The sequence below is a fragment of the Glossina fuscipes genome, unplaced genomic scaffold (genome assembly GCF_014805625.2).
Source record: "Glossina fuscipes isolate IAEA_lab_2018 unplaced genomic scaffold, Yale_Gfus_2 1, whole genome shotgun sequence".
Lineage (NCBI taxonomy): Eukaryota > Metazoa > Arthropoda > Insecta > Diptera > Glossinidae > Glossina > Glossina fuscipes.
In genome coordinates this window covers 30,999,019-31,025,034 of record NW_023998415.1, presented here as the reverse complement: position 1 = coordinate 31,025,034, position 26,016 = coordinate 30,999,019, and the positions used below count along the sequence as shown (strand labels likewise).

The window sequence follows — 26,016 nt, the reverse complement described above, 5'->3', positions numbered from 1 at the left end:
TGTTTAGTTATATTTTATATGTACAATAAAGGTATTATATAAATAAAGCTATTTATATTTAAATATAAATTATATAAATTAATATATAGCAACAGGATGGGTTATATAAAGTTGTATTTATTTCTTTGAACTAGTATAAGTATATATAAGTACGTCTTAAGCCCGAGAGCCGCACCCCCCTCTTTGGTCTATTGACACCGAGAAAAGAAATCGTGTCTCTCCTTTGTAAAAGTTTGCGAATAGGGCTTCCTAAGTTAATTATTATTGCGTTAGGATTTGAATGTATTTCCTATTGGACGCAACCATGATTTAAAAAAATAGTACAATTATAACCCAGAAAATTATATAATATAATAATAATAATTATAATTTAACACTAAACCGACCCGGATTGTTGAATATCTGCTATAGCAAAACATAAGTAAGTTTGCTTGTTCATTGTTTCCCTAAGTAAATCTAAAAAGTTTGTGTTGAAATGATCTTCGCCTCGAACCGTTTTGGTAAAACTACGGAGAAAAACAAGAAAGAACATCATGGTCGGGCGAATCCAACCTTTAAATACCCTCTACCACATTGTCTAACACAATACTTATTTTTAATGTGCGTATTTATGGAGTAACAGGCCTAAAACGCAACCTAATGTAGTATAGGCTTAATTCTTACACAGCACAGAATTCAAAAATAGACGTACGTGGTCTTTAAACAAAATTTATTTTGTAGAGTTCATTATTATAGGATATTATGGATAGATTTTCATCATCACATATAAAATTTAGATTTTTCTGTTCTATAAAGCATCAAATTTTCGTGAAAATCCTTATTAAGATAGAATCCAAAAACTAGGGCGAGACAGTCAAAATTTGGTACAGTTATTTTTTTTATGTTAAATTACTATTATGATATAATTTTCATCATGAAGCATTGAAAATTATACCATTTTCGTTATAGGGGATACAAAAGTTGCCCTACCTGTTCCAAAGTTTTCATATCAATTTAGAATGCCGAAATACTATTACTTAACCACTTTTCCCGAGAAACTTTAAAAATTACCATTTCTTTCCATGTAACGAATTTTCACAATAGGGCGTTATATGCGTTATATATTAAATTTCATTAAAATATCTCAAGAATTGCGACTGGACATAGGCATAGACAGGCTTGGGCCAATTCAGATTATGATTCTGAATCGATCGGTATAATAAAAGGTGGGATCCTCCGCGCTACAAGATCATTGATTTATCGATGCAAATATTCTTTTTTTGGTTTGTGAAAAAAGAATGGATAAAACCTGTAACTTTCGAGGCGTACACAGCAAATTTTTCCGATAATCCCCTGTGTTAACAGGCATAGATATACCAGCAGTTAGAAGAGTACTGTCCAATTCTGGATAAAATACTGAGAAAAGTGAAACATAAGTCCAGAATGTTTATTTGTGTAAAAAATAAAGTTGGAGAAATGAAGTTAAAAATAGAATTAAAAGGAAAATGAGGACGACGTAGTCAGGTAATTAAAATGCAAAGCCGTCGGCAAAACAAAGGAAAAGGAAAGTAGTGAAAGGTAAGTAGTGAAAGTGAAAACTTTAGGATATTTAGTATCTAATGCTTCTTTATTTTTTATTAATAAATCGATATTTTCATATAAAATTTCTTAATTTCTTCAATTTTACAAGTTAGCCTAAAATTAGACCGCCATAATTTTTAAACAAGGCCCTCGCTAAATTCCCTGTTGAAAGGCAACGCACAGAGTCGCTTATAATAAATAAAAAAATGCTCTGAAATGGTTGAGTGCCCAACTAACAACTTAAATTGCCAAATCGTTTAATTTGCAAAACCGCCAGCTTTGTAACTCACGAAATCTGTTAAAAGAGGTTTATGACCTGTTAAAATTCATTGCAAAATGCAAATTGCCGTCGGCATTGCAAAATGAAAAATGCAAATTTCCGTCGGCATTTATAATGCAAATTGCAAATAAAAATTTTTCTCCTCTCTGTATCGTGAGCTACACTTCTACAGGGTTGTATTACGCAGTAATAAAATATATAAAATTGGGGGACTTTTGCCGACAACTTTGCAAATTAAAATAAAGTATTACGTTCGTTCTGTAAATAGCAGAAAATTTGGCTACTGTTTTGTTTAATTTGATAATAAAAAAAAATTATGGCGGTCTACTTTTAGATTAACTTGTACAATTAAATAAGTTCAGTTCGCGTATTTTCCAAAACACTAAACTAGAGAAGATGAAATTACCGTGTCTAAAACGAGCGAATGTATTATTATTTTCAGCCCTTAAAACGCTTAAATGTTAAAAACGAAAAATAAAAACAGCTGACTTCGAGAGAGAAAATTGTAATAAATCCAAAATACGCAAATAAACACTACCAATTTTGCTTGCTGACTATACAATATTATTTCAGTTGAAAAGGGAACTACGGATATTATAATTGCGATATTTGCCATAAATACAATTAAGCGGAAAATATATTCTAAAAGCCTAAAGCATGGTAAGTAAAAAAGAAAATTTCATTTGGGAGAGTGTAATTTTAGATAAAACGTAAAAATATTAGTTTCAATTTAGTGGTTTCAATATGATGTTCCCGGAGACAGGCCGAACCTTCAAGGCGTCTTACAAATGTTTTTCAGTATCCATGTTACCAGGTAACGAGCGGGAGGATGTAGAGAATGGTGGTAAAAGTAAGTCTGAAAAAAAACAAGAGACTTAAATTATATGAGAACGATTTTAAAATACGTTGCAGTAATTATGCCTCCTTCGGCTTTGGATACATTAACTCGCTTAAACGTTGAGTACCCAATGTTATTCAAATTGATAAACAATAAAAAAGGTCGGCATTCACATGCTGGGGTTTTGGAATTCGTGGCCGATGAAGGAAAATGTTACTTGCCTTATTGGATGATGGATAACTTATTGTTAGAAGAGGGTGATATACTTACAATTGAAAGTGTCTCGCTGCCAGTAGCGAAATTCTCCAAATTTCAGCCACACAGTACTGACTTTTTAGACATCACTAATCCGAAAGCTGTTCTGGAAAATGCTTTACGTAACTTTGCTTGCTTAACAACTGGCGATGTCATAGCTATCAAATATAACAAAAAAGTTTATGAATTGTGTGTTTTGGAAACAAAACCAGGTAATGCAGTTAGCATAATAGAATGCGACATGAATGTGGAATTTGAGGCTCCTGTGGGCTACAAAGATACATCTGAGCAAGTGAAAGAAAATATACGAGACGAAGCGCCACAAGATCATATTATGGAAGAAGTGGTGGAAACTTTTAAAGGCTCGGGAGTACGTCTAGATGGCAAAAAGAAAAAGGAAAATCAGTTAGATGCACCAGTAGTTAAAAAGGTAAGTATATATATCAAAAATACTTAACACATTTCATTTGTAACATCTTTTTCTAGGTTTTGGCTCGCGGTGTTCCAGATTACGATTATAAATTCGGTCTTTTAAGGTTCGATCACTCAATTAAGGCGATTAGTGATCGAGTAGCCGAGAACGATACCAATATAATTGAGAATGAAGAAAGTTTCCATGGTCAAGGCTTCTCCATGAAAAAATCACGCAAATAAATTGTTTTTATAGTAATTTTTATTTATATTTAACTTTATTGAAATTAGATAATAAACGAAATGGGATGTTAATACGTTCACAAAGGTATTGTCAGCATAATGGGCTCTACGCCCTTCCGAGACGGAGGTAGTATTACAGACATAGGCGGTAATTTACGTATTTTCCGTCCAAAACGACCGTCTTTCCGTTGCCATAGACCGGAACGTGGCCGGTTGCCAAGTTCACGATTACGCTGAGCAGAACCTATATGCTCTTTATTATGATTGATGTTACTTAGACGGCCTAAAGATATTTTTTAGCGATTTTATTCAAGACAAAATTTATGTATGCTCACCTACTGTAGCCATGCATGTTCTATCGAAAGCGAATTCTCTTTTCGATGGCAACTGAACCACGACCTTATCGTCAAATTTCCGTAGTATTGTACCATAAGTACCAGCAGCATGTATGAAATGGAAGGCAAATCCGGGGTTTTTCTCTAAATTATGAATTCTTGTACCTACAGGTAAAGCACCCAGTGGATAAGCGTCACCCTCGTTAGGACGCACTAAATTATAAAACACGAGTTAATTTGATAATCACGACAGTTTTAAATATTATTTACCCGGTATTCTAGGTATAAACTTTGATGTACGTATTAAATCACCGGCTTTCATATTTTCAGTAGCTAAAATGTATTTGAGTTCATCTCCCACGCCAACCAAAGCGATTTTAGCAGTTCTACAACCATCATCCATAATCTGGATTACCCGCTCTTCTTGAGGGGCTCCTTCCGTTGGACCGTCTCTTTCCCACTTAATCCAATGATACTTTTGTTTAATGCCACCACCAATTCCTTTGGCTATCACACGTCCTGTGACTGGATCGCGCCCAGCCAAATGAGTTGTTTTCAGCGGTTCGATGGTGTACTCATCTTTAAAGTGTACAATACGTCGATATTGTATACCTGCCCCTGGCTTAGGTTTCTCTACTTGCTTAGTCTTACATCTTACTTGCCCACATAGTGTTGGTAATATATTGAATACCGTCTTATGTCGGCTTTGCAACACACAATTGGCCGTGAAGCGTGATAACATATTCAGTTTCCAAGCTGATTCGCAATCTCTGCTAACTTCTTAAGTTCCTCTAGAAAAAAATTATAATAGGCATCTGATGTTTTATTTTAACCTCATATATTTAGTATATGGAAGCTGAAAGCTTATTGACTTTAAACAGAGTGCTGCCAAGTTGCAACTTGATTAATGTGAGTCAGCTGAACTTTGTTTTGGTTTTATTCGTCATTAGCGGTATTTTTATAAGACTTTATTTATTCTACTCTTTTGCATATTCTAATCCTTCATTACTTTCATAACCTCCACTAGAAAGCTTTGCACTTCCGGATCTTGTAGCAACGCTCTTTTCTTCATACTTAGCACCATAGCCAAAACGTCCGGACATTTGTCTTTTTCCCGCCCTAAACGTATTTCGTTTTCATCGTCACCAGCGCTTGTGGTACCCACATTTGAAGAATTTGGTCCGCTCTCTTCAATTGACGCTGGCGTGGACACATCTGGATTCGCCGCTGTGTTAATAACTAACTGTTTCAATTTATGTTTATATTTGCGCACTTGTTGATTTGGTGCATCCGTTGAAGTGGATGAATTTTTTACTTTATCTGTACGTTTGTGGTATGGCCGCTTTTGTCTGATCATTTTTTCGTTTGGCGCATCAATATTCTGCTTACTTCTGTTATATTCAGCAGCACTTTGCATATTCTTATTACGACCACTAGTGGGATTCGTCTCGGCTTCTTCGTCTTTGTTTTGATTATAGTCTTGCTGTAATCGTCGTTTTACGTGCAGATTTAATCTAACCTTTATGTTGTTGTTATGGCATAGTGAAGCTTCCGTTGAAGTAGATGGAGAAATTTGCTCCTGTTTAATTACTTGCAAATTTTCTGGTAAATCACTCATTTTATGGAAAGAGGTATTGTACAAATAATTTAACAAATTCGTAAAACACTTATTTAAGTGATGCCAAGCTACCAGAACATCGATAGTCTATTTATAATTAATAGCGGTTTATTCAGATCAGCAACCCTCCAAACACATAGCATTATAGTGCAAAAGAAAAATTAATATTAATCTTTTTTTAACGAGGAATCTATCTAAGAAGAATTGCAAAAAGCAATTGACAATAATGGTTCTTTTGAATATGTAAGATTTGCACACATATTTCTATTTCAATTAGGGAGAAGTATTTACGGTGCATGTACGGTATATATAATTCGACAATAATCACCGATTTAAAAATCGTTATTCATAGAAGGAAAGGAAAACGAACTATCTCACTCATTACCAACACTGAGCCGAGTAGTTCGTGCACAAACAGGCTAGGAAGAGTAACCGCGTTATAAAAAACAAAAATATTCTTCTTAAATACTTTTGAAAGTTTTCCAAAATATATGAATATATTTTCATAAATGAAGAGAACAGAAGTTTTGAAATTCTGTAAATAAATGTAAGATTTTCTTATTGTTTTGAAAATAAATACAAATATGTAGAGAACAAAAGTTTGTGAAGAAAAATAGTAAGAAATATACATACACACAATCCTCAACAGAAAAATATACCTATTAAAATAAAAGTGGAAAAAAGAAGAAGCAAAAGGAAAAAATACCCGACATAGAAACTAGAAACAGCCGCACTAAAACAGGAACGGAAAACAAAAAACGTGCTAAGCTTTAAAATACACAAGCAGTCGCTGTCTTTTTGCCCATTGGTCTAATAAACCGAAATTTAATAAAGTCATTTACTGTGTATAAGTATACATACAAAAGAAAAAATCTCATATAATTGTGAATAAACAATTGTATGTTTGTAAACATTTTGTATATAATATCTGTTTGCTTTTGTATAAATGGTGTTGGTGAGAAAAGAAGCAGTAGCAGCATCGAAATAGCTTTTTTTCTGCTTTTGTGGTGCTTTGGTGAGTTTTACGCAATCGTTGTTAATGGAGGACTTTGCGATATGTGATGTATTGAATGGATACTTAAGTAAGGTTAGAAGGGGACCGGGTAGAACATTTCTGAAAAAAAAAAACTCCAAAACAAATAGCAGAAGTGTACGGATCCATTGAAAAACAGAAAAAAAGACAAGGCGGCTTTTAGTTTTAGCACAAGAAACTCACAATCATACACACATGGTGTAAAATATGCACATATATTAAATAAGAAAATTAAAATAAACACATGCAGAACAAAAACAAAAAACAGAGTTGTATTTAGTTTAATGGCCGCTGTGAAGTATATGTACATAAAATTTTTTCTTCTCTGCTTTGATAACGTTTTATTTATTTTTCTCGTATTTTTTACAGTGTGCAATATACAACAAGAGCAACAATAACCACATCATAAAATCAACAACGCTAAAAACAACAACGGCAAATACGCACTATATCGATTGAATTTGAATTGGTATTTGCAAGAGCCGCAAGAAAAATATAAATATTTCTAATTACATACATAGGCACACGCAGCGTAATCGAAACGTGTGAAGCAGAGACAGTAAAACAAAAAAACAGAGGGAGAGAGAGAAAGCACTAAACCACTATTTTTAATCGACATTTTCGTTAAAGGTATTTAACTGAAAATAAATTAAAATTACTTATTATCAAGAAATCAAAAGTCTCCAGTGAGTGTGTAACACAAGAAAAGCACATGTATATATGTACGAAAGAAGATTTGCAGTGTTGAGTAGTGTTGAAAAGTAATATTTGTGCTACTAATAATTTGTATAGTATTTATGTGTGTATGGCGTGCAGTAAAGCAAAGAGAATACACAACCAAAAATAACAAAAACATTTAGCAACAGAAACCAAATTAGAGATTCAGAAACAAAAAAATCACCGAACCAGAATTAGCAGCACAAAACATAACAACAATCACAATAGCAACAATAACAAGTAGAAATCAGATCAAAAAGGTAAATATTAGTACACTAAACTCGGTGTATGAGTATGTTTTTCTTCTTGTTTTTATTATTATTATTGTTAAATATAAATAAAGCATTTGTGTGTGTTATACGCGTTGATCATAACGTTTATTATTATTATTATTTTTTTTATGACAGAGTATTTTAAAATGCGTGCAAGTGTGAGTATAATTTATACATTTATAAGAGATTGTTTATTAAAGTTTGTATTTAAAACAATTTCACAATTAATGTGTATTTAGCAAGTTCTGCCCAATTTTTCTGCATTTATCATTTCGAACATTTATTTGCTTGAAGAAATTAATTTCATGTTTCAACAAGTCCACGTGGATTATTTGCTCAGATTGGTTATCAAAGTAAGATATTTGTGTTATGGGCATTTAATGCTGGCAGTATGGTATAATTGTAATTTTTTTTTTTTTTTTTTGCGTTCTATTAAGGAAGGAAATAAGTTATTAAAACTTTAAACATCATCGTCATTGGGGTCACTATGTATCGCTGCTTTGAAGAATTGATTAATTATCTTATTTAATTGTTAGTTGATGTGTGCTTTATGTTTTTGTACAAGTAAATGAACACAAAAAAAATTGACCGAATCATAGAAAAATTATTCGAACTCCTAATAAATAAATAAAAGCAGTATAAAATGTTAATATATTTGCCAAGTAGTAACAATTGAAAGAGCACGTTGGGATGCTGCTACTCAATCTTCTTAGCCGTAGGGAAATTTAAATGTTACATACCGTAGATCATTTGCAGCTCAACTCCATTCTAGACGGAGAACTGAAATCTGGCTCGTGCGAATATTTTCACTGTAATTTATTATTCTCATCATTTTGTTTATCGTAAAGTTTCCTCTACAAACCAACTTTCAAGTTCTATTATCGCAAGTTTTGAGTTGATGCGGAAAAAATAAATTAAATTAATTTACTTTTGGCATTTGTCAAAGATGTATTCTTTTAATTGATACCTATATTGTTCAATATGTTGCTTAATAAATAAATATTAGTTATTTATTTAATTTTTTTAAATGTATTCCCTGTTTTTGAGGTCGGAATAAGATTTCATTATTAAGCTGAACCTAATTGAACTGTTTTCATTATGTTGGAAAGAGAAGTGGAGTTAGTTTCTGGATTTAATGTTGAACACAGAAATTTTTTCTTTTCTTGATTCAATTTTTTTAGCATTTTATTCTGTGAATTCATGGCCACCGGTTCTACTACAAATAGTAACAGCAACAAATTTAATTCTAATATCCCGCCCACCCAGTTTAATCAAAACAGTAATAATAACAACACCGCCGCCCCAAGTTCTACCAACAGCCTTACCAACAGCCTCACCATAAACAACAGTTTGACCAACAGCAACAGCAGCGGCGTAGCGGTTATAGCCGACGCTGCCACTGTGGCTATTGCTAAGGATATGTTGCAATTGCATCATGGCTCGGCCCATAATAATAATAATAATAATAATAATAATAGCAGTAATAATGCAAACGATGGTTTAAATTGTCCTGCTAACAACAACAATAATAATAATAACAATTTAAATAACCGGAATTCTGCGTCATTAGTAGTCACCCCACCTGCCCCGCAACAACAAAGACCACCGCCACCTCCCGAACATGCTGTTGGCTTTTTGAAATATGACGACGAGTTATTGTACGTAACGGAACCGTGTACTGTAATTGGGAGAAATTCGTCAACATCTCACGTACATTTTCATGTAGCTGAAAATAACTTGGTATCGCGCAAACATTTTCAGGTGCTTTTCGATGCTGACACGCGAGAATTTTATGTTCAATGTCTGAGTAAAAATGGCATATTTGTGGACGATTTTTTGCAGAGGCGCACCGCTGATGCATTAAAATTACCACCCAGGTAATTAAAAACAAAACATTACTTTCATTGTATACTCACCAACGAAATCAATGTATTAGCTTTCGTTAGAGGGATTGCAAGTCCCTGATCTGTCTGTTGATATCTTGTACGGAATACAAATCTGAAACTGTGCACATGTGCTCCTAGTTGATTTATATAGTGGGGTTTTAGAAATAGACCCCATGCGCCCACCGAAGTTGCATAATCTTCATTTTTTTTTTTTTGCCTTTTTTTAAATATTATCTCACCAACAATCTACTGATAAACTTATAAAGGAAATAGATTAACCTTCTTAGCGAGGAAGGGAGATCAACAATTCAATGAACGTATCTTCTAAATTTCTCCATTTAAAGAAACGTTGTTATTAATATCGTTAAAGGAAGAAGAGTAAAATAAAAACGTTTCTAAAGGGCTAACTGTTCCGCAACCCATTTGGATTTAATTTCGAATTGAATCTATATATTTTATGTGATGTATGTATAAGGCATTCATTTATCTCTTCTTTCTTTCCTTTAAAACTTCTAGTTGCTATTTTCGTTTTCCCAGCACTGAAATACGCATACAGTTTGAAAGTTTCTTGCATGTAGCAGACTCTGCTAGTGGTGGCGTTAGTGGTGCCGGCGGTATTAATAACCCTCTAAGCGGAAATCATCATAGTCTTACGTCATCTGCCTCAACTCACCATATGTTGATGAGCGGCGGTAGCAGCATGTCAGGCAATGTACATCATGTTATCATTTCTCCAACTATGACCGACGATATGAAACATCAGCAATTATATGGAGGCCAACAACACCACCATCAGCAACATATCCACCATATCTCTGGTCATCAGCAGCAGCAACACGGATCTATGAGTAGTGGTGGCGGTGGTGGTGGTAACTCTCATATATTAACTATGGATAGTTCGAATGTGATTTATTCGCCTTTAAAAATTTCCATACCTAAAAAGGAGCAGAAAAGTCCCTATCTCTCACCAACTGGCAAGTTAAATTCTATATCTTAGTTTTTTAAACACAGACATTAGTGCAAATTTGATTTTATGGTTGACTATTCATTTTCTTTAATAGGTACAATTAGCGCCGCCAATAGCTGTCCGGCTAGCCCGCGTCAAGGTTTTCATCAGAATCAAAACTATAGCAACTATACTAACAACAATTTGCAAAATGTAATAAGTGATTTTATGCAATTGCTTTCGCTTATACAAGCGAATATATATGTATATATATATATATATATATATATGATTTATTTTTACAGCAACAAGATTTATTTCAAACCCCTTCAACGGCCAGTTACAATCAGAATGATAAACCTCCATACAGTTACGCTCAGTTGATAGTTCAAGCTATATCGGCGGCACCAGACAAACAATTAACCTTGTCGGGTATTTATTCGTTTATTGTTAAACATTATCCCTATTATCGGAAAGAAACTAATAAGGGATGGCAGAATTCCATACGTCATAATCTCAGTTTAAATAGGTAATTTATAATCAATTTTGAACTGATCGTTAATGTATTGATTGAATATTTGTACATATTTAGATATTTCATAAAAGTGGCTCGATCCCAAGATGAACCCGGTAAGGGTAGCTTTTGGCGAATTGATCCAGATAGTGGTGCAAAATTAATTGATCACAGTTATAAAAAACGTCGTCAACGCAGTAGCCAGGGTTTTCGCCCATCTTACGGTATGCCACGTTCAGCTCCTGTTTCGCCAAGTCATATGGGTAGATAGTTGCTTCTATTCATCTCTGCAACATCGATATGCTTTTTTATTGTATGTCTTCTTATAGAATATTCTGCTGATAATTCGCGTGAAAGTTCTCCGTTGCAAGATATTGTCCTGCAATCAGCTCCCGGGTCTCCGGGCATGTCGTTAGAAAATCGCAATAACGAAGGTGGTAAGTAATAAAACTATTTTTTTTTTTTTTAATTTTAATTACTCTTAATATATGTACAGACAGGTAGTGCAGTTATAGGTAAATGAAAAACGTGAACAAGAATGCATTGAATTTTATGCAAATACAAGTATGATGGGATTGTCAATATTAAGTGATATTTATTTTAAAAAAATTCACGCGAAATATGCAATAAAATTTTACTACGTTTATCATTCAGCTTTTAATTGGTTTGTAACGGTATTCAGTAATTCATGAAGTACATACATTGCAAGCCTATGAAATCCAAACAGATATTTATCGAGACATTACAATCTGAATGATAAATGCATTTTCCGACATTGGAGTTGTTCTATCACCTATTATTAATACGTTCATGATTAATTACGTTCCATTGTACCGTTTGTCTCGCTCGTTCCATCTCGGGACGGGCCTTGCATTGTCAGTAATGCATACATAAAAAAGTCTTGTGTTCACTTTGTATAATGAATAAAATACTATCCGACAATTTTTTACTGATGGATACGGATATAGTCAATTTGTTAAATATATGTACGCATACTTTATACGTATTAATCGTATATATATTTTTTCTTTTTACTAGAAGTGGTTTATCAAAACCAGAATGTGCAACAGTCTGCTGCCGCCGCCGCCAATAATAACCATCAATACAAGTAAGTATACATTAAAGTACAAACACCAAATTTTACTAAGTCTTTCATTTTGCATTGTTTTTGTTTTCTAAACAGTAGTCCTTATTATGTAACAAATCAAAATGCTATTATATCCCAACAACAACAACAACAGCAGGAGAATAGTGGTGGTGGTGGCGGTGTTGCTGCTCTTATCGCTCTTAAGCGGAATCATGCAATGGCTGCAGGTACTGGAGCTGTAGCTCTACAGCAACAACAGCAGCAGCAACAACTTCAAGGTCTACATCCTGATATAATATATGAAGAATTGCCAACCGATTATAGCGGTAATATGGAATCGGGGGACGAATGTGATGCCGCTAAAAGGCCAAAATACGTTTCGGAAGTACTCTGATGCGTCCCCACGACAAGGAATACAACAGACGTTGTTAACAAATAACTTTCATATATGCGTTTACGCTTTAATTAAAAAAAAAAAATTCTATCCGTATACAAAAACCACTCGTACATACATACATACATATATATACATACACACAAATGCACTCTCTCATAACTTCTCTCCTATTATCATTATTCAAGCGAAACACTTAGCGTGCGTGCATACGCAATTGAAAGGAGATAAACAATATTTGACAAGCGGTTAAATACAAAAAAAAACAAATGTTTTAAGTAATTTTTCTACAGTCAAGGTGAAAAGTTTAAAAGATGATGTCTTGCTTTGCTCATATTTTATAGTTATTAATGTTCTTTTCAAAAATTCTTTAAAACTGCCATCTAAAGTATATTGAATTTGATGCACCAGAAATGTAGCAGAAACTGAACACTTAATCGTAACAGTTTTTTGTTTACTATACTTTTTTACATTCTTTACTTTATTATATTGTTATTCTTCGATAAATTTTAATTTGAATTTCTTTAAAATTGTGCGAAAAGTTTTTTGTTTGTTATAGCAGACATTTAACTTTATTGGTCCGTTAAACGGGTAGTGCAAGCCTTTAAATCATAACATTTATCTGAGAATATTTAACGGAGGTATTATTATTTTTATTGTGTATATATATATGTATATATACATATACATATACATACGTATATGTATATATACATAGTTGCAATTGTAAAATATAATTAAAGGCTCGACAAATTCAATATGCTTGACGATGAAATAGTCATGGCGATATGATAATGTCCCAGCAAAAGGCAACTCACACCTGTTGATTGCGAAGGCATACAATCCCGTGTATAATAGATTACTTTTCATTATGTGTGTTTGCCTTACTTTTTTTATTTATACAAAATGGTCAGAAAAAAAAAAAGGAAAATAATGCAAAAACTAAGCGATACGATTGATTATTTTATTATAATGGCGTTGGAGAAGCGGATATCATTAATTTATAAGCAAGTGCAAATGCAGGTTCACTTTCACTTACACAAACACACACACAGTATATAGGCAAATGCCTGAAAAACAATAGCAATCTATTTAATCTTCCGCCATAGTGAGTAATTAAAGAGATAGTTGTTGCAAATGATACTGAATGATGTTCTTTTAACTAAAGACAATTTCAAATATGAAAATTATATTTATTATCTCTAACGAAGAGAAACTTTATTAAACGGAAAAATACACGAAAACATCAGGAAAATTGAATAACGTAGCTGCATATGAGCACACACACACACACAACACACACAGACAGACAGACACACACATATAAATAAACACACATACACACGCGCGCTCGCGCCCCTTGCATGTATATATATACTATATATATATATATAATATATATATATATATAAGTATATATGTATATACTACAAAAACACCCGCTCCTCCACTGACAAATTTATAGATGAAAGATAAAAACCATAAATTGTATAACGAATGCACTTTATTTCTTATTAAATCATAAAAAAAAAAATTAAGTAAGAAGAGGAAAGCGAAAAAATTATTATTAATAAAGAAAACCATTTCAATGTTTGGACAAAATGTGTATTAAACCAAAAATGAAATACTTTTTTTTTTTTTTTTTAAAAAAAAAAAAAACTAACAACAGTTTACCATACTCTAAATATATCGGAGCACTAATGGTGCGTAGAAAAATTTTGAGGGCCATGGGTTTTTTTATTCATAGCGATATTGTTTAACTGCTTGAAACTAATTTGAATGCCATTCGTATTTAATCAATTAGTAAAAGCGATGCATTAAATTGCAGGCAGATTGAGAAATAAAAATTTATGAATTCATATAGATAATACAACTGTTGTCAAGGGGAAGAAGATTAACAAGACTGTAATAAAAAGAAATAGAAGCATTTCAGAAATAAAACAACCATAATTGACAAATAAAAATTGAATTGAAAAAGTGGTTAAACTGAACTTTGTGAGGTAATATTGGTGTAATTATCGATTTGCATAATAAAAACACAGCGCTCACGAGGAAGTGGCATTAATGCTGTATAAATTTAAAAGAAACCAACTGTTATTGTTAACAGTTTTTAGTTTTATTAATTTTAGTTAGGATATCCGAAAAAAAGGATATGCTGGTTTATCGAAGAAAAAAAAAAAACAAAACAGCTTTAACTAAATTACTTTGGAAAGTATCAGTTTAAAGTTGAACAATTGCGAATATGTGAATCGGGAAGACGTCAGAAAAGAGGAAGAACCATCTGGACGCAAATGTGATTTTTCATGTAACAGTTTTTAACATAGTTATAGAAAATGGCAGGTTAATAAATAAAGAAATTCGAATACAAGTGCCTTCCTTTAAAAATAATAAAAGAAATATACACTTTTAGTATTACGTAAGTACAAAAAAACACGAAATAATCACAATTTTTTTTTTGGAAAGATATAGATTTAAAAGAATCTCTATAAATTATTCGAAAAAAACTACATTCGGGTTCTTGCTCTACTCTCAATCTTCATCTCAAAAACCACTCAGCTTTATGTTGTTCCTAATCTCGATTTATGGCATTAAGAAGAAAAGTTAATTTAGTAAAGTTTAAATTATTTCTTTATGATATCTAAAATTATAAAAGGTGTAATATAGAACGTAAACAAAATTATATCATATAGATCCATTCCGTTTAACAGGTGTATATTTCATTTACCATAAAATGGAGAACATGTAGCAAAAAATAACTAATTGTCATTGGTCGATTTCTGTCTTTAACTTAAATGAGTGTGAGAAAGATAGCAAAAAAATAGCAATTATTCGTTTGTTTGTAAAGCAAAGGGGAGATGAAAGTCATTATAATTAAAAAAAAAAATAAATAAATAGTTTTGCATAAAATTATTAAAATTTCTGGTAACACCGGACAACAAAAAAAATATGTTGATGTTTTTACAAAGGGATATTCAACGAAATCTGTTGGCATAATTAGCTGCAACTCTTCGTTTATAGAGAAAAAATTAATCGCCCTGAATTCGGTCCTGATTCTATTCTATATGTGAAATAAATAGATTGAATTCTTTTTACACTTACGAGTATAAGGAATAAAAGTACAACTAGATAGCTAGTGCTCTTCACTAACATAATAGATATAATATTGTATCGCTCTTAAGAATATAATAAATTTCTGCTTTTATGAACTAGAACGAAAACATATTTTTTGTTGTTTAAAAATTCCAATGTTTTCATATTAAATTCATATTTTATTCCGATTTCGTTTTTAAGCGTAAGAATTAAGGTTCAATCCATTGAAAGCAATGAATATAAAGTGTTTTTGTCTATTGGTGTGCGTTTGTTTATTCATTTATTTATTTGTGTGTTTATATAAAAACCGTTTAACTTGCCAAAGTTAGTGAAACATAATAAATAATTACGCAAACTTTAAGATTTTAAGCCTGAAAATTGCTATGTATGCGTGTTCGTTGCTTTCAATGGATTCATCATAAATTTGAAACTGTGATTAGAAAGGTTTTCAAAAAACTTTTTTATAAATAACAAAAATTTATTGTTCTATTCCATATAAATTATCAATAGAAGACTCTTGGTAGCTTTTTCATTTTACCGATTTTTACAAAATATATTAAATGGTGGTTCTGTTTATTTTTGCCCGTTATTGACAAAAATTTCCCCTGTTTTTAAAATGACCATAAAAAGAAATAATGGTAATTCTGGTAAAAACAATGACATTTTTATTTGTTTGGAAGACAATTATTTTAAGTTTCGGTGGCACTAAGACGAACTTCGCCCTCGAATGTATATTTTATAATTTATGAATAAATAATTAAAGTCAATAAAATAATAAAGGAGAGAGCTCACAATTTAATGAAGTTATACCGTCAAGAACGCTCGAAACCAAACATGGAATAACATGGGGTTAGTTTTGAAGTCATCGCAATGAATAATTAATAAACAAATCAATAACTTAAAAGTGCACTACATGTTAGGTGAAGTAGAAAAAAACCTTAAAGGAGGAAGAAGAAAACTACAACACGGTTTTAATGTTTAAAAAAATCATGTAAGTATAACATAATGTCACAAATAAAATAGAAACAGAGTACAAGAGATTTTTGGTTTTCATACGAAAGAAGAATAAAGAAACGCCTTACAATGAAATTTCTTTATTTTACGTTTTTTTATGCGATGACGAAAGCCGCTCAACCAATCAAATAAATGTTTACAATTATTATATTGAATATTGGAAAAGGTACTACAAAGTACATCTTTACTTGATTAACATAAACATTAAAATGCAGTGGCTTCAGTTACATTTTTACGCAATTTTAACGAATGATAAACGGAAGATTTTCGCAATGAGCTCAATTCAAGCAACCTTCACAAAGGTAAATAGAGACTGGTAGTGACGAAAGCATCGGTTTCGAGATGACAGTTCAGCAAGGCTGGAAAAAGAACTTTGTACCTGATTATTGTTTGATAATAAGCTGTGACATTATTTGCGTCAGCTGGCACCCATCCAGTATTTTTTCAAGTAAACATATTTTTCGGTTCAAATTGGAAATGGGTCGGAAACAATCTCATGTTAAGTTGAAGAATGGCAGGAGAACAGCACCAAACAATTCTAGTTGACGAAACGACGGTACCTTAACTGTGAGCAATTTTGGGTACCTTGCAAGTAACAGCGGAAAATAGAGTCAATCTAACCCACAATTATATCAAAATATTTAGACTGACTGTCTAACTTTTTCCGTCAAAAATAAAGCTGGTAGCCTTAGTAACTAATTACTGTCAAATACGTTTCTCTATTAGTCAAGAATGTGTTCCGTTCAATTAAAATTATGATCATAACAATAGTAAATACTTGAGTCCTTTGTAAAAGAGAGAGAGAGAGAGAGAGGGAGGAGTGGAGAACGCATGTCTTCAGACGAAGTTCATTGACAGTTTAACAATTTCGATATTAACATTAAGTTTACGCTGCGACTTTCGTTGATCACTAATCTGAAATCTGTTAAAATGGTCAGCGTGAGACCAGGTCAAAAGATGACTTGAGCTAAAAATGATCGCGGCTGACTTACTAGCACACTCAAAATTAACCAAATATTTTGAAATGCTGCAATGTTGATTGGTGTCAGAAATACGTTAAAAAAAAAAAATTGCTTACTCTGGCTTTATATGCCTTTTGAAAGTATAACTAAAGTGTAATTAACTTAAAATGCTGGGAAAATTGCAAAGTGGAGCATTAAATACGCACTCTCTCTCTCTCTCTCTATATATATATATATGCCTCATATTGAAAAACAAAACACAAAAAAAAAACGCGAATTAAGAACAAATTTTCCTATCCTACTGGTTTTTTCTTACATCTATAGTTCAATTTATATAAATTTCTTTTGTTCATTCAGTGCATCTATCTGGCTCTGGATTCGGCATTTAATTGTACATTCTGATTTTTAAGTCAGTAAATTAAAGTCTTGTACATGTAGAAGGGAAAAGACAGAATAAAATGCTGAATACAATGCGTTTTGCGTTGTGCACTGCGCGTGCCGCACGGATTGTCAAAATGAAATTGATGTGCATTGTTAAATGTAGATGGCCATATAATTTGCATTGCGTTGCTCGTGAAAGCAAATTGTCCGCAAATTTGTTAAATTTCTGCGTATGTAGCTTTTTACAATAATCATGATCATGTGATTCACGTTTCAAGCACAATATGATTTTTAAGCGGCCGTTTACAGTTTTTATTAAATTAAAGCATATTGCTATATATTTCTATACGGGAAAAATTTATTTTTGCTTTATTGATTGTATTTTGCTTCAAAAAAAGTCATTTTTCAAAGAAATTTTTCGCTTTATTAATTTGGGACTCGGTTAACGTTTATCTAACAAACGCTAATCATATGATTTTTTTTTAGCAATGCACGGGAACTATGTTCTTATGCACATAATGCATATGCGCAACGCACAGTGCGTAATGCAATCATTGTGCTAGCGCTTAAGTCGGTAAGTTGCTTCAAAGAACAGATGAAGTCCCCTTAGAAGATGAGGATGAATTTTCGTTATAAATGTTTACACGGGTTGTAAGCAAATGCGATATTTTTTTCAAAATTAAAGTAGATTAAAGAAAATCGAGAATAGATTTTCAGCCAACTATGTTCTTTACATTTCGATTACATTAAACTTTTTCTGTAATCTCATTAAAAGGCTTCAAAAACTGATCAACTGATTGTTTTACTTTTACAAATCCTTCTTTAATTCTTGTACATCTCGTCCAATTTGCATGCGTATTATTATTATTATTGAAATTTATTTAAACCAAAGAGATGAGCATTAGTGACCAAGATTATCGGCAGTTTTCTTAAAAGGTAGACTAGATTTTAACAAAGTTATACATATTATTGATATTATATTCTCCAGGCACTTCCAAGATGTCCATGGCGAAAACAAGTGTTCGAATATTGAAAAGGTTTCGGCATTCACAGAGTACATGTTTAATCGTAAGATGAATTAATTTGCCCGTATAAATAATTACTGAAGGGTAAAAATAGAAAAAAAAATGTGGCATGCATATCGAACATTAGGCGCACGACTAAGAGGCACATCAATTTTGCTTAATTTAATGAATACATACTTCCTTTAGGGAAAGAATTTATTTTTATTCTAGTCCTATGTTAGTTGCAGTTTGCTCCATTATAAAGAATAGGTATTAAAATCTCTCCTTTAGGATGGTTATTAAAACAAATGAATGAATGAATGAATTAAGGAATGAATGAATGAATGAATGAAACAGTAAGTTATTGTATTTTGGGGGCTAAATTGTCTCTTGCAGTATCTTAATAGATATCTTAGAGTTTTTGTCAATAGCAATTTAACGTTATGTTAACCTTAATGTGGAGTGGAGCGTTAATTACTGATTTTTTCTTATATTTTCAGTTATACGAGTTAGTAATAACGAAAGCAAGCATTCCTTTATCTGGGAATATTTTTAACTTTGTTTTTCTCTGTCTTGCAAGCGTAAGAATTATTTAAAATGATTTATGGTTTACGTGATTTTCTAACACGTCATCGTCGAAAATTTTTAATTACTGGCGTGGTCGTGGGCGGGACTTTTATCGCTTTAAAGTTCGTCCAACGTAAGTTAATTGACTTGCAAGAAAGACGAACACGTGAATTTTTGGAGAAAGCGCGACGGCTGCAACATTTTGAATCGACGGAACACACATGCAATCAATTCATAATTAATATGAGTGCAGAACTGGGACAGGCGATTATTAAGGAGTGCAGTACTGATGACTTATTGCAACAGTTGAGAGATAATCCTTCAAATAAGTTAGATTTATGGGAGGAGATAAAATTTGTCGCCTTCACCAGATTGACGACTTTCATTTATGCCTCTTCTATGCTGGTAGTGGCTTTACGAATACAATTAAATGTGTTGGGCGGTTATGCTTACCGAGCTACCGCATCCGACAATGAAAAAATTGAAATAAACGACGTACAAAAAAAACAGTACCTCATGTTACTGCACCACTTTTTACAAGATGGAGGCTTATCGGACCTGATACGTTTAATACGAAGCAAAGTGGTGACGATAATGCGACAAATGGCTTTGAGTAAACGTCTTAGTTTAACTGATATAGAACAATTATTTTGGTCATTGCAGATGGCTATTAACAGCGAATCCAACAAAGATCCGTGTTCGAAAATGTGCAGATATTTGTTACCGTCGAAGTTACCTGATCATGGATGCAGTGATAATAACTCCTTGTTACAGCAGATGTTTAATGAAACCTTGGATTTGTTAGAAAGTGACGATGTGACCACAATATGTTCCAACAATGTGTGTCGAGGCTTCTCATTAGCTGTTGATGCCATTGCTGAGAGTATGGGAGAGAGTATACATTTGGCTCAACAATCCAAAGTCACTTCGCCCCGAGGTGATGATGACTGTATTCCTAGCAAGACACCGAACTCTACAGACTTAAAAACCTCAACAAGTTCAACGGATAATAATAACAGTACGCCAGCATCTTCAATTTCCAGAAATGATGAATGCCTAATCAATATAAACAGTGTGCAGATGGCTTTGGCTAAAGTGATACCCATCGTTAATGACCTCACTTCCAAAGGTTTCGATGCCAATTCGCGTCCTCAAAATTTACCCACCTCCTTAATTTCGTTCTATGTGGTGGCCGAAAAATGTAAGACTCTCGGCGCCAATGTTTACGAAACATTCTCAACGTCGCCCGCAGCATAAATGAAAGTCCATTTCTGTACTTTGGCAACTATGCAAGCATTTCTCTATTTATGCACATCTAATTGTATTGTAAAACATCAACTCATATATACATTGTGTTTAAGTTAAGAAAAATTCGATGTATTAAAATGGATTTTTTTTTCTCTTTTCTTTTTTATAACTATGACTATGCTCATCACACATAACTGCATGAAACGTTTGGTTTTTAATAATAAATTAATTTAATATAATAAGCTATTAATTTCGCACGTATGTATACTCTAAGAAAGGGCCGAATGGATACTGGCATTAAAATAAATAAGTTCGTATTATCTTTATCTACGAAAAATGATAAGATGTGATTTTTCCTTTCTATTGTGAAAAGATTTTATTTAAGAGGAAAAAAGAAAAAAAAAACGGAAGACATTTAAAAAGCTGAGAATCATATCATCTCATGATCGCCAGAAATAAGGTAATATTTTTTTAAATTTACGTAAAAAAGAGATAGAGAAGTTTACTAGCAAACGGCCTATACCTATACACATATGTGACAATGCAGTTCTTAAGAGGCACACAACATCAATTAAAGTATTTAAGGAGCAGTGTGGACGCTCTGCGGTTGACAAGACGAGTCGGTCTTTCTGCTTGGCTTCGCTTTCCGCACCGGCTAGAACGAAAAAGCAATTATTTTCCGAAAATATGACTTAGTTCCGCGAAGCTCGAGCCATTTTCTAAAAAAAATTCGGGAAAAATACTTTAGTGTGTCTTCAGCGGAACAAACTTTGAAACGTGATGCTGTCAAGCAACTCAAAGTTTAAGAATAAATTTATGAAGTTATTTGCGAATTTACCTATTGCATGGTACGCAAGTTTGTATTGCTTAAAAAGGCAACGCAGGGAAGAGCGGATCTGCCTTTATTCCAAAATTAATAATAAATTAATAATTGTATTGTACGTTCTATTGCCGTTTGTTCTATTGTTTCGCAGCACATAAAATGTTAAAGATTCGATTCAGCGGAAGAGTCATATCGGAGTATAAAATCGTTGAGTAAGAGCGATACGCAAGAATATCGCAGAAAAGCACTAGAGCACATTCTAAAAGTTCAAAGACGCTCAAAGAGGCCTATAAACAACTCGTAATAATTTCGTAGTTCGTCTTTTTTAGTCAAAAAAAAAAAAAGATTCTATCATGAAGGGTCGAATTCGGTAAATGTTATTTGTCAGCGAACTTACGAATTGTTATTCGTCGGTTTCCGTCATGTAATTGCCTTATTTTGTCTTCATCAGCGAAATTTTGTAAATCCGTTTTGACGCTGGCCTTTTGTGAATACGTTTTGTTTATACACATTCAATTTTTTTTTCTATTGCTTGAGTATAATTTTTACTTTATCGATAGTAAAAAACTAAAATATGCCGGATTTATCTGCTGGCAAGCGCGACGTTCTGTAGCTGATGAACCACCAAACAAAAGCAATTCCGCAGAATCATACAAATCTTTGCAAAAACAAGCTTTCCTATATTAGCTGTAAAAATGTCTAATGAAAGTGTGGCTTATGTGTCAATTTGGCTGTGAAAATATACATAATTAAACTCACTATTGGGAAAAAACGAAATGACTTCCCGAACAGCCTAATGTATGAAAGGGGGATTTTCGATTAGTTAATTTTATATATTTTTGTTAACAATAGATTGACATATTTTTTTTGTTATTGTTCCAGAAAATGCGATTTTTCTATTCAAATGCTCGCTAATCACAAAAGAAGCAAATATTTTTAAAAACCTCCCTTCATTGCACACAATTATACACATGAACATTAAGTAAGTTTTTATTTTCGATTGAAATTTGTACCAAAAAACGCCTGGGCCGATAATCCTTTAAACAAAACATATCTTGCGAGAGTTGCTGCAATGTTGCCATTTTTTAAAAATAATATTTTTTTTGTAATCCTTCGATGTACGCTTAGAAACTTCGTTGTATAACATTATTATTCGATTGCCTATTTAGCCATCATAAAAAAATTATCAAAACACGCCTATTTTTTTAAGCTGTCACAGTGGTTTTTCCGTAAAGGAAGAAACCATGGAATTTGTTCACCAATTTTTCACTCAAAAGGAAATTTGCCGATAAAACAGATATTATCCCTGCAACTAACTGTTCGCTTTCATATCAATTTTTTTGAAAACGTTTTTCACTTTTACACTCTTTTGCGCGATATCGTTCCGAATGTATCGATATGATATCTTTTCGAGTTGCTTGTTATTCTTTGAACTGAATTTTTTTTCCGTTGCGTAATTGTGGAAACAAATCAAATAGCATACATTTTGGGGGCCAGAAATTTTATATAAATAAATAATGATGGTAAATAAATAATGATAATGATACTTAATCGTATCTAAAAATCGGAAGATAATGTATTCGAAACGAGATTATGCAGGCAATTTGCAGCCTTTCAAAAGACATTTGTTTCCCAACGATTCGCGATAAGCTAAGAGAGACATCGACAGCAAGGATGCCTATGAGAGTTAAATGTACTCATATGTTCAGTTGATGGTTGAGCTTCGTTTTACGTCGCATTTTCACAGCTACCCCCTGATACAAGCATTTAAACCACATACATGGATGGAGGATAAGAATGCGCAACTGTTCTTCTTTTAAGTTTTGTTTGTGTACGTGTGAATGCAAACTTACAAGACATTTACATTAAATGTGAAAAATCAGTTGCAGAGTTACGTGATTAATGGACACAAGCATTTTAGCAACAAAAAAACATAACATTTATCAAAAGATTAAAAGAAATTTAAGCAGAAAAAAAATAATAAGAAAAACTCATATTTTGTATAAAATTGTTAAAATTGTATACACGTACACGTTTAAAATATAAATAAGTAAAATTTTTTTAACATAGTTTTAAAAAATTGCATTTTTATACTTGAAATAAAAAAATAAAAGAAAAAAAAGAGTTATGCTGAGACGTTAACAAGTCTAAGGGAAACATCCTTTTCTATAAAATCTATCGAAAAGGGTAAGTAGTGGAAGTTTGTCATTCATATGCATGTACATATGTAATAAAGTAAATTTGTGAATTTCTAATAAAAGTTTTAAATTTTACATTATTATCGCACATTGATTCATATGTACATGCTCGTATACATATAAGAATCGCAATAATTTATTGGACATTTGGTTGAGTGATTTAACTTTTCCTTAATATCGATTAGCGAGCTTTAAAAAATATTTAGGCTCATTGTGCTTGGGTCCATGCCCGTGTCCGTGCTCGTGTCCATATCGATATCTGTATTAAACAGAAATATTTGCGTGCTTATAAGCAAACATCAACAACCGCAACTATAAACTTTATTTATTTACATTCTTTCAAAATGAAGAACCAGACAACTCCCCCTAAAGGTATGTGAGCGTATATCTTTTTATGTGTATGTATGTGTATATGCGTCCATATGTGCTGCTTGTGCCTGTAAATTTGCGCCTGTGAGCATGTTTTTCTTTGTAATAAAGAGAAAAAAAACAAAAAAAAAAAAAAAAAAAAAAAAGAAGAAATTTAACTTTGATTATAGTATTCGTCGTCTAACGTGTAGTGTACGTAAAGCCACTTTTTGTGCTTATAAACGTACATTTCTATTATATAATATACATAAATATAATAATTTAGCTATATACAAATATAATAATTCTAAAATTATTCTACACCATGCTCCAAGGAATCTTGAGATTTCTTAACATCCGCCAACAGTAGTTAATGTAATTGTTGTCCTTTATTTATTTAGTAAGATTTCATGAACGCATATTGTGTCCTCTGTCACATTAAATAGTTGTAAAATAAATAAATAAAAGAGTCGCATTCGTTTCGGAATTTAATTTCGGATACTTACTACTTGAAGCAAATGTGGAAAAATTTGCAAAGCGCTCTGTTAATTGCAACTGTGTCATGTAGCTGATTTGGAATCGAACACCCTTTAATAGCCATCAAAAAAATGTTTGTTGTGTTAAAGCTCAATATGATTGCTGCTATGAAGTGCAGGCAGCATATTAACACATTCCAAAATATCCTTTTCTTAAAGATTTTGAGCAACTGCACGCATTCTCGTTGTTTTTTTGTTTTATACCTTTCATTATTTGTAGTATAAGTTATATTAGGTTTGCGCGGATGTATGTAACATTTCGACGAAATTAAGGTAGTCCTACCTTTTATTATATCGATCAGAAGATGATTCTAAATCTGTCTTAGCTTACCTGTCCGTCTGTCCTTCCGATGTCTGTTTACGTACTTTTCAAATATTGATATATTGCGCGTTTTACTCCAAGGGGCAACCCTATTTGTAAATGGATAGCACCGGCCAATGCTTTCGTCCACTCTCTTTATACAAGACCTTATTTTAAAAGATTGTTATATATGAAAAGAAATTGCAAGTTTCGGCATTCGGAATGTGAAAAATAAGGATCGAATGGGACAATATTTTACACCGCCTCTCATATAAACGTTCCTACGAAAACCGAATCTTCGTGTGGTAAAAACACCTTTATGGTGAAAATTTGTCTAAATTGGTTTTGTACTTTGGCTTAAAAATTACGTCCGTAAAAAATACGTCCCTTAAGAGTTCTTATGATATATAAGAAAATAAGTTTTCATATGGTGAAAATGTTCAATTTTTAGACATTTTATTAATTTTTTATTTATTATTTAGATCAAGCAGACCTATTTTTTAGAATGCCGCGAAAATTTAAAAATTGCAATGTTTTTTTTTTTTTTCTAAATTAGGCCTTATGTAGGGGGAGTGTTCATAAAACCAGTTTCAATAGATTTTGTGCTAAAATATATCATTGTAATAAATCGCATCTAAATATCTCATAAAAAATGAAAAATTTTTTCATATAAATCCTTTTCAAAATATACAGTGACATATTAGGAGAGGTGGTAGATAGAATCGCTCTGATACAGGTTATTTACCACAGTAGTCGTCGTAAGACCATCGGGAAAATTGAAATCGAACGTGAGAGCAATATACGGATAGAGATGTAGACGGGTGGGTAGACTTAAATTGAAAATCGAAATGAGATACTGGCTCGCGCAGTACACTAAAAGGTGGATCAATTTCAAAATGTACTGAATATTGGGTAATATATCCAGCGACATACGATAGGGTATAATTATCATGCTAGTCGTCATGCTTCCTATCTACTACTAATAAATTGAAAGTTCCGCAAAAATGAGAGTGTAAGCTTTCCCTTTCCCTTTCCCTTTCCCTTAGCCTTTCCATTTCCCTTTCCATTTCCGTTTCCGTTTCCGTTTCCGTTTCCCTTTCCCTTTCCGTTTCCCTTTCCCTTTCCCTTTCCCTTTCCCTTTCCCTTTCCCTTTCC

At 32.5% G+C, this 26,016-nt stretch overlaps 6 protein-coding genes across 7 annotated transcripts in view; 4 read left to right on the top strand and 2 right to left on the bottom strand.

Moving 5' to 3' along the window:
- The first annotated feature begins 2,357 nt into the window (after positions 1-2,357).
- Positions 2,358-3,661, top strand: LOC119632200 (ubiquitin fusion degradation protein 1 homolog). The gene is made up of 4 exons (XM_038025005.1): positions 2,358-2,500; positions 2,564-2,690; positions 2,753-3,363; positions 3,420-3,661. Exons 1-4 carry the CDS (start codon positions 2,498-2,500, stop codon positions 3,585-3,587), a joined length of 909 nt encoding a protein of 302 aa, XP_037880933.1. The 5' UTR covers positions 2,358-2,497; the 3' UTR covers positions 3,588-3,661.
- Positions 3,592-4,784, bottom strand: LOC119632201 (39S ribosomal protein L2, mitochondrial). The gene is made up of 3 exons (XM_038025006.1): positions 4,193-4,784; positions 3,923-4,135; positions 3,592-3,870 (listed from the first exon to the last, which is right to left on the bottom strand). The coding sequence occupies exons 1-3, from the start codon at positions 4,662-4,664 to the stop codon at positions 3,665-3,667; spliced, it is 891 nt and encodes a 296-aa protein (XP_037880934.1). The 5' UTR covers positions 4,665-4,784; the 3' UTR covers positions 3,592-3,664.
- Positions 4,785-4,850: 66 nt separating this feature from the next.
- On the bottom strand, positions 4,851-5,693 carry LOC119632202. Its single transcript, XM_038025007.1, has one exon. It carries the CDS (start codon positions 5,538-5,540, stop codon positions 4,917-4,919), a length of 624 nt encoding a protein of 207 aa, XP_037880935.1. The 5' UTR covers positions 5,541-5,693; the 3' UTR covers positions 4,851-4,916.
- A 600-nt stretch (positions 5,694-6,293) lies between these two features.
- LOC119631594 (fork head transcription factor 1) lies at positions 6,294-13,314 on the top strand. Its single transcript, XM_038023950.1, has 10 exons — positions 6,294-6,555; positions 6,943-7,550; positions 8,744-9,439; positions 9,965-10,422; positions 10,510-10,607; positions 10,700-10,923; positions 10,987-11,171; positions 11,238-11,345; positions 11,947-12,016; positions 12,092-13,314. The coding sequence occupies exons 3-10, from the start codon at positions 8,763-8,765 to the stop codon at positions 12,387-12,389; spliced, it is 2,118 nt and encodes a 705-aa protein (XP_037879878.1). The 5' UTR covers positions 6,294-6,555; positions 6,943-7,550; positions 8,744-8,762; the 3' UTR covers positions 12,390-13,314.
- A 2,832-nt stretch (positions 13,315-16,146) lies between these two features.
- LOC119631249 (peroxisomal biogenesis factor 3) lies at positions 16,147-20,968 on the top strand. The gene is made up of 2 exons (XM_038023296.1): positions 16,147-16,470; positions 19,341-20,968. The coding sequence occupies exon 2, from the start codon at positions 19,438-19,440 to the stop codon at positions 20,662-20,664; it is 1,227 nt and encodes a 408-aa protein (XP_037879224.1). The 5' UTR covers positions 16,147-16,470; positions 19,341-19,437; the 3' UTR covers positions 20,665-20,968.
- Positions 20,969-23,549: 2,581 nt separating this feature from the next.
- Positions 23,550-26,016, top strand: part of LOC119632455 (glycoprotein 3-alpha-L-fucosyltransferase A) — an 18,076-nt gene continuing 15,609 nt past the window's right edge. The window contains exon 1 of one of the 2 annotated variants that reach the window (XM_038025370.1): positions 23,550-23,665. The gene's annotated coding sequence lies outside the window, so the exon portion shown is untranslated. Of the gene's footprint in view, positions 23,666-24,000; positions 24,049-26,016 lie in introns of those variants that run through there. The other variant, XM_038025371.1, reaches the window with a different exon arrangement.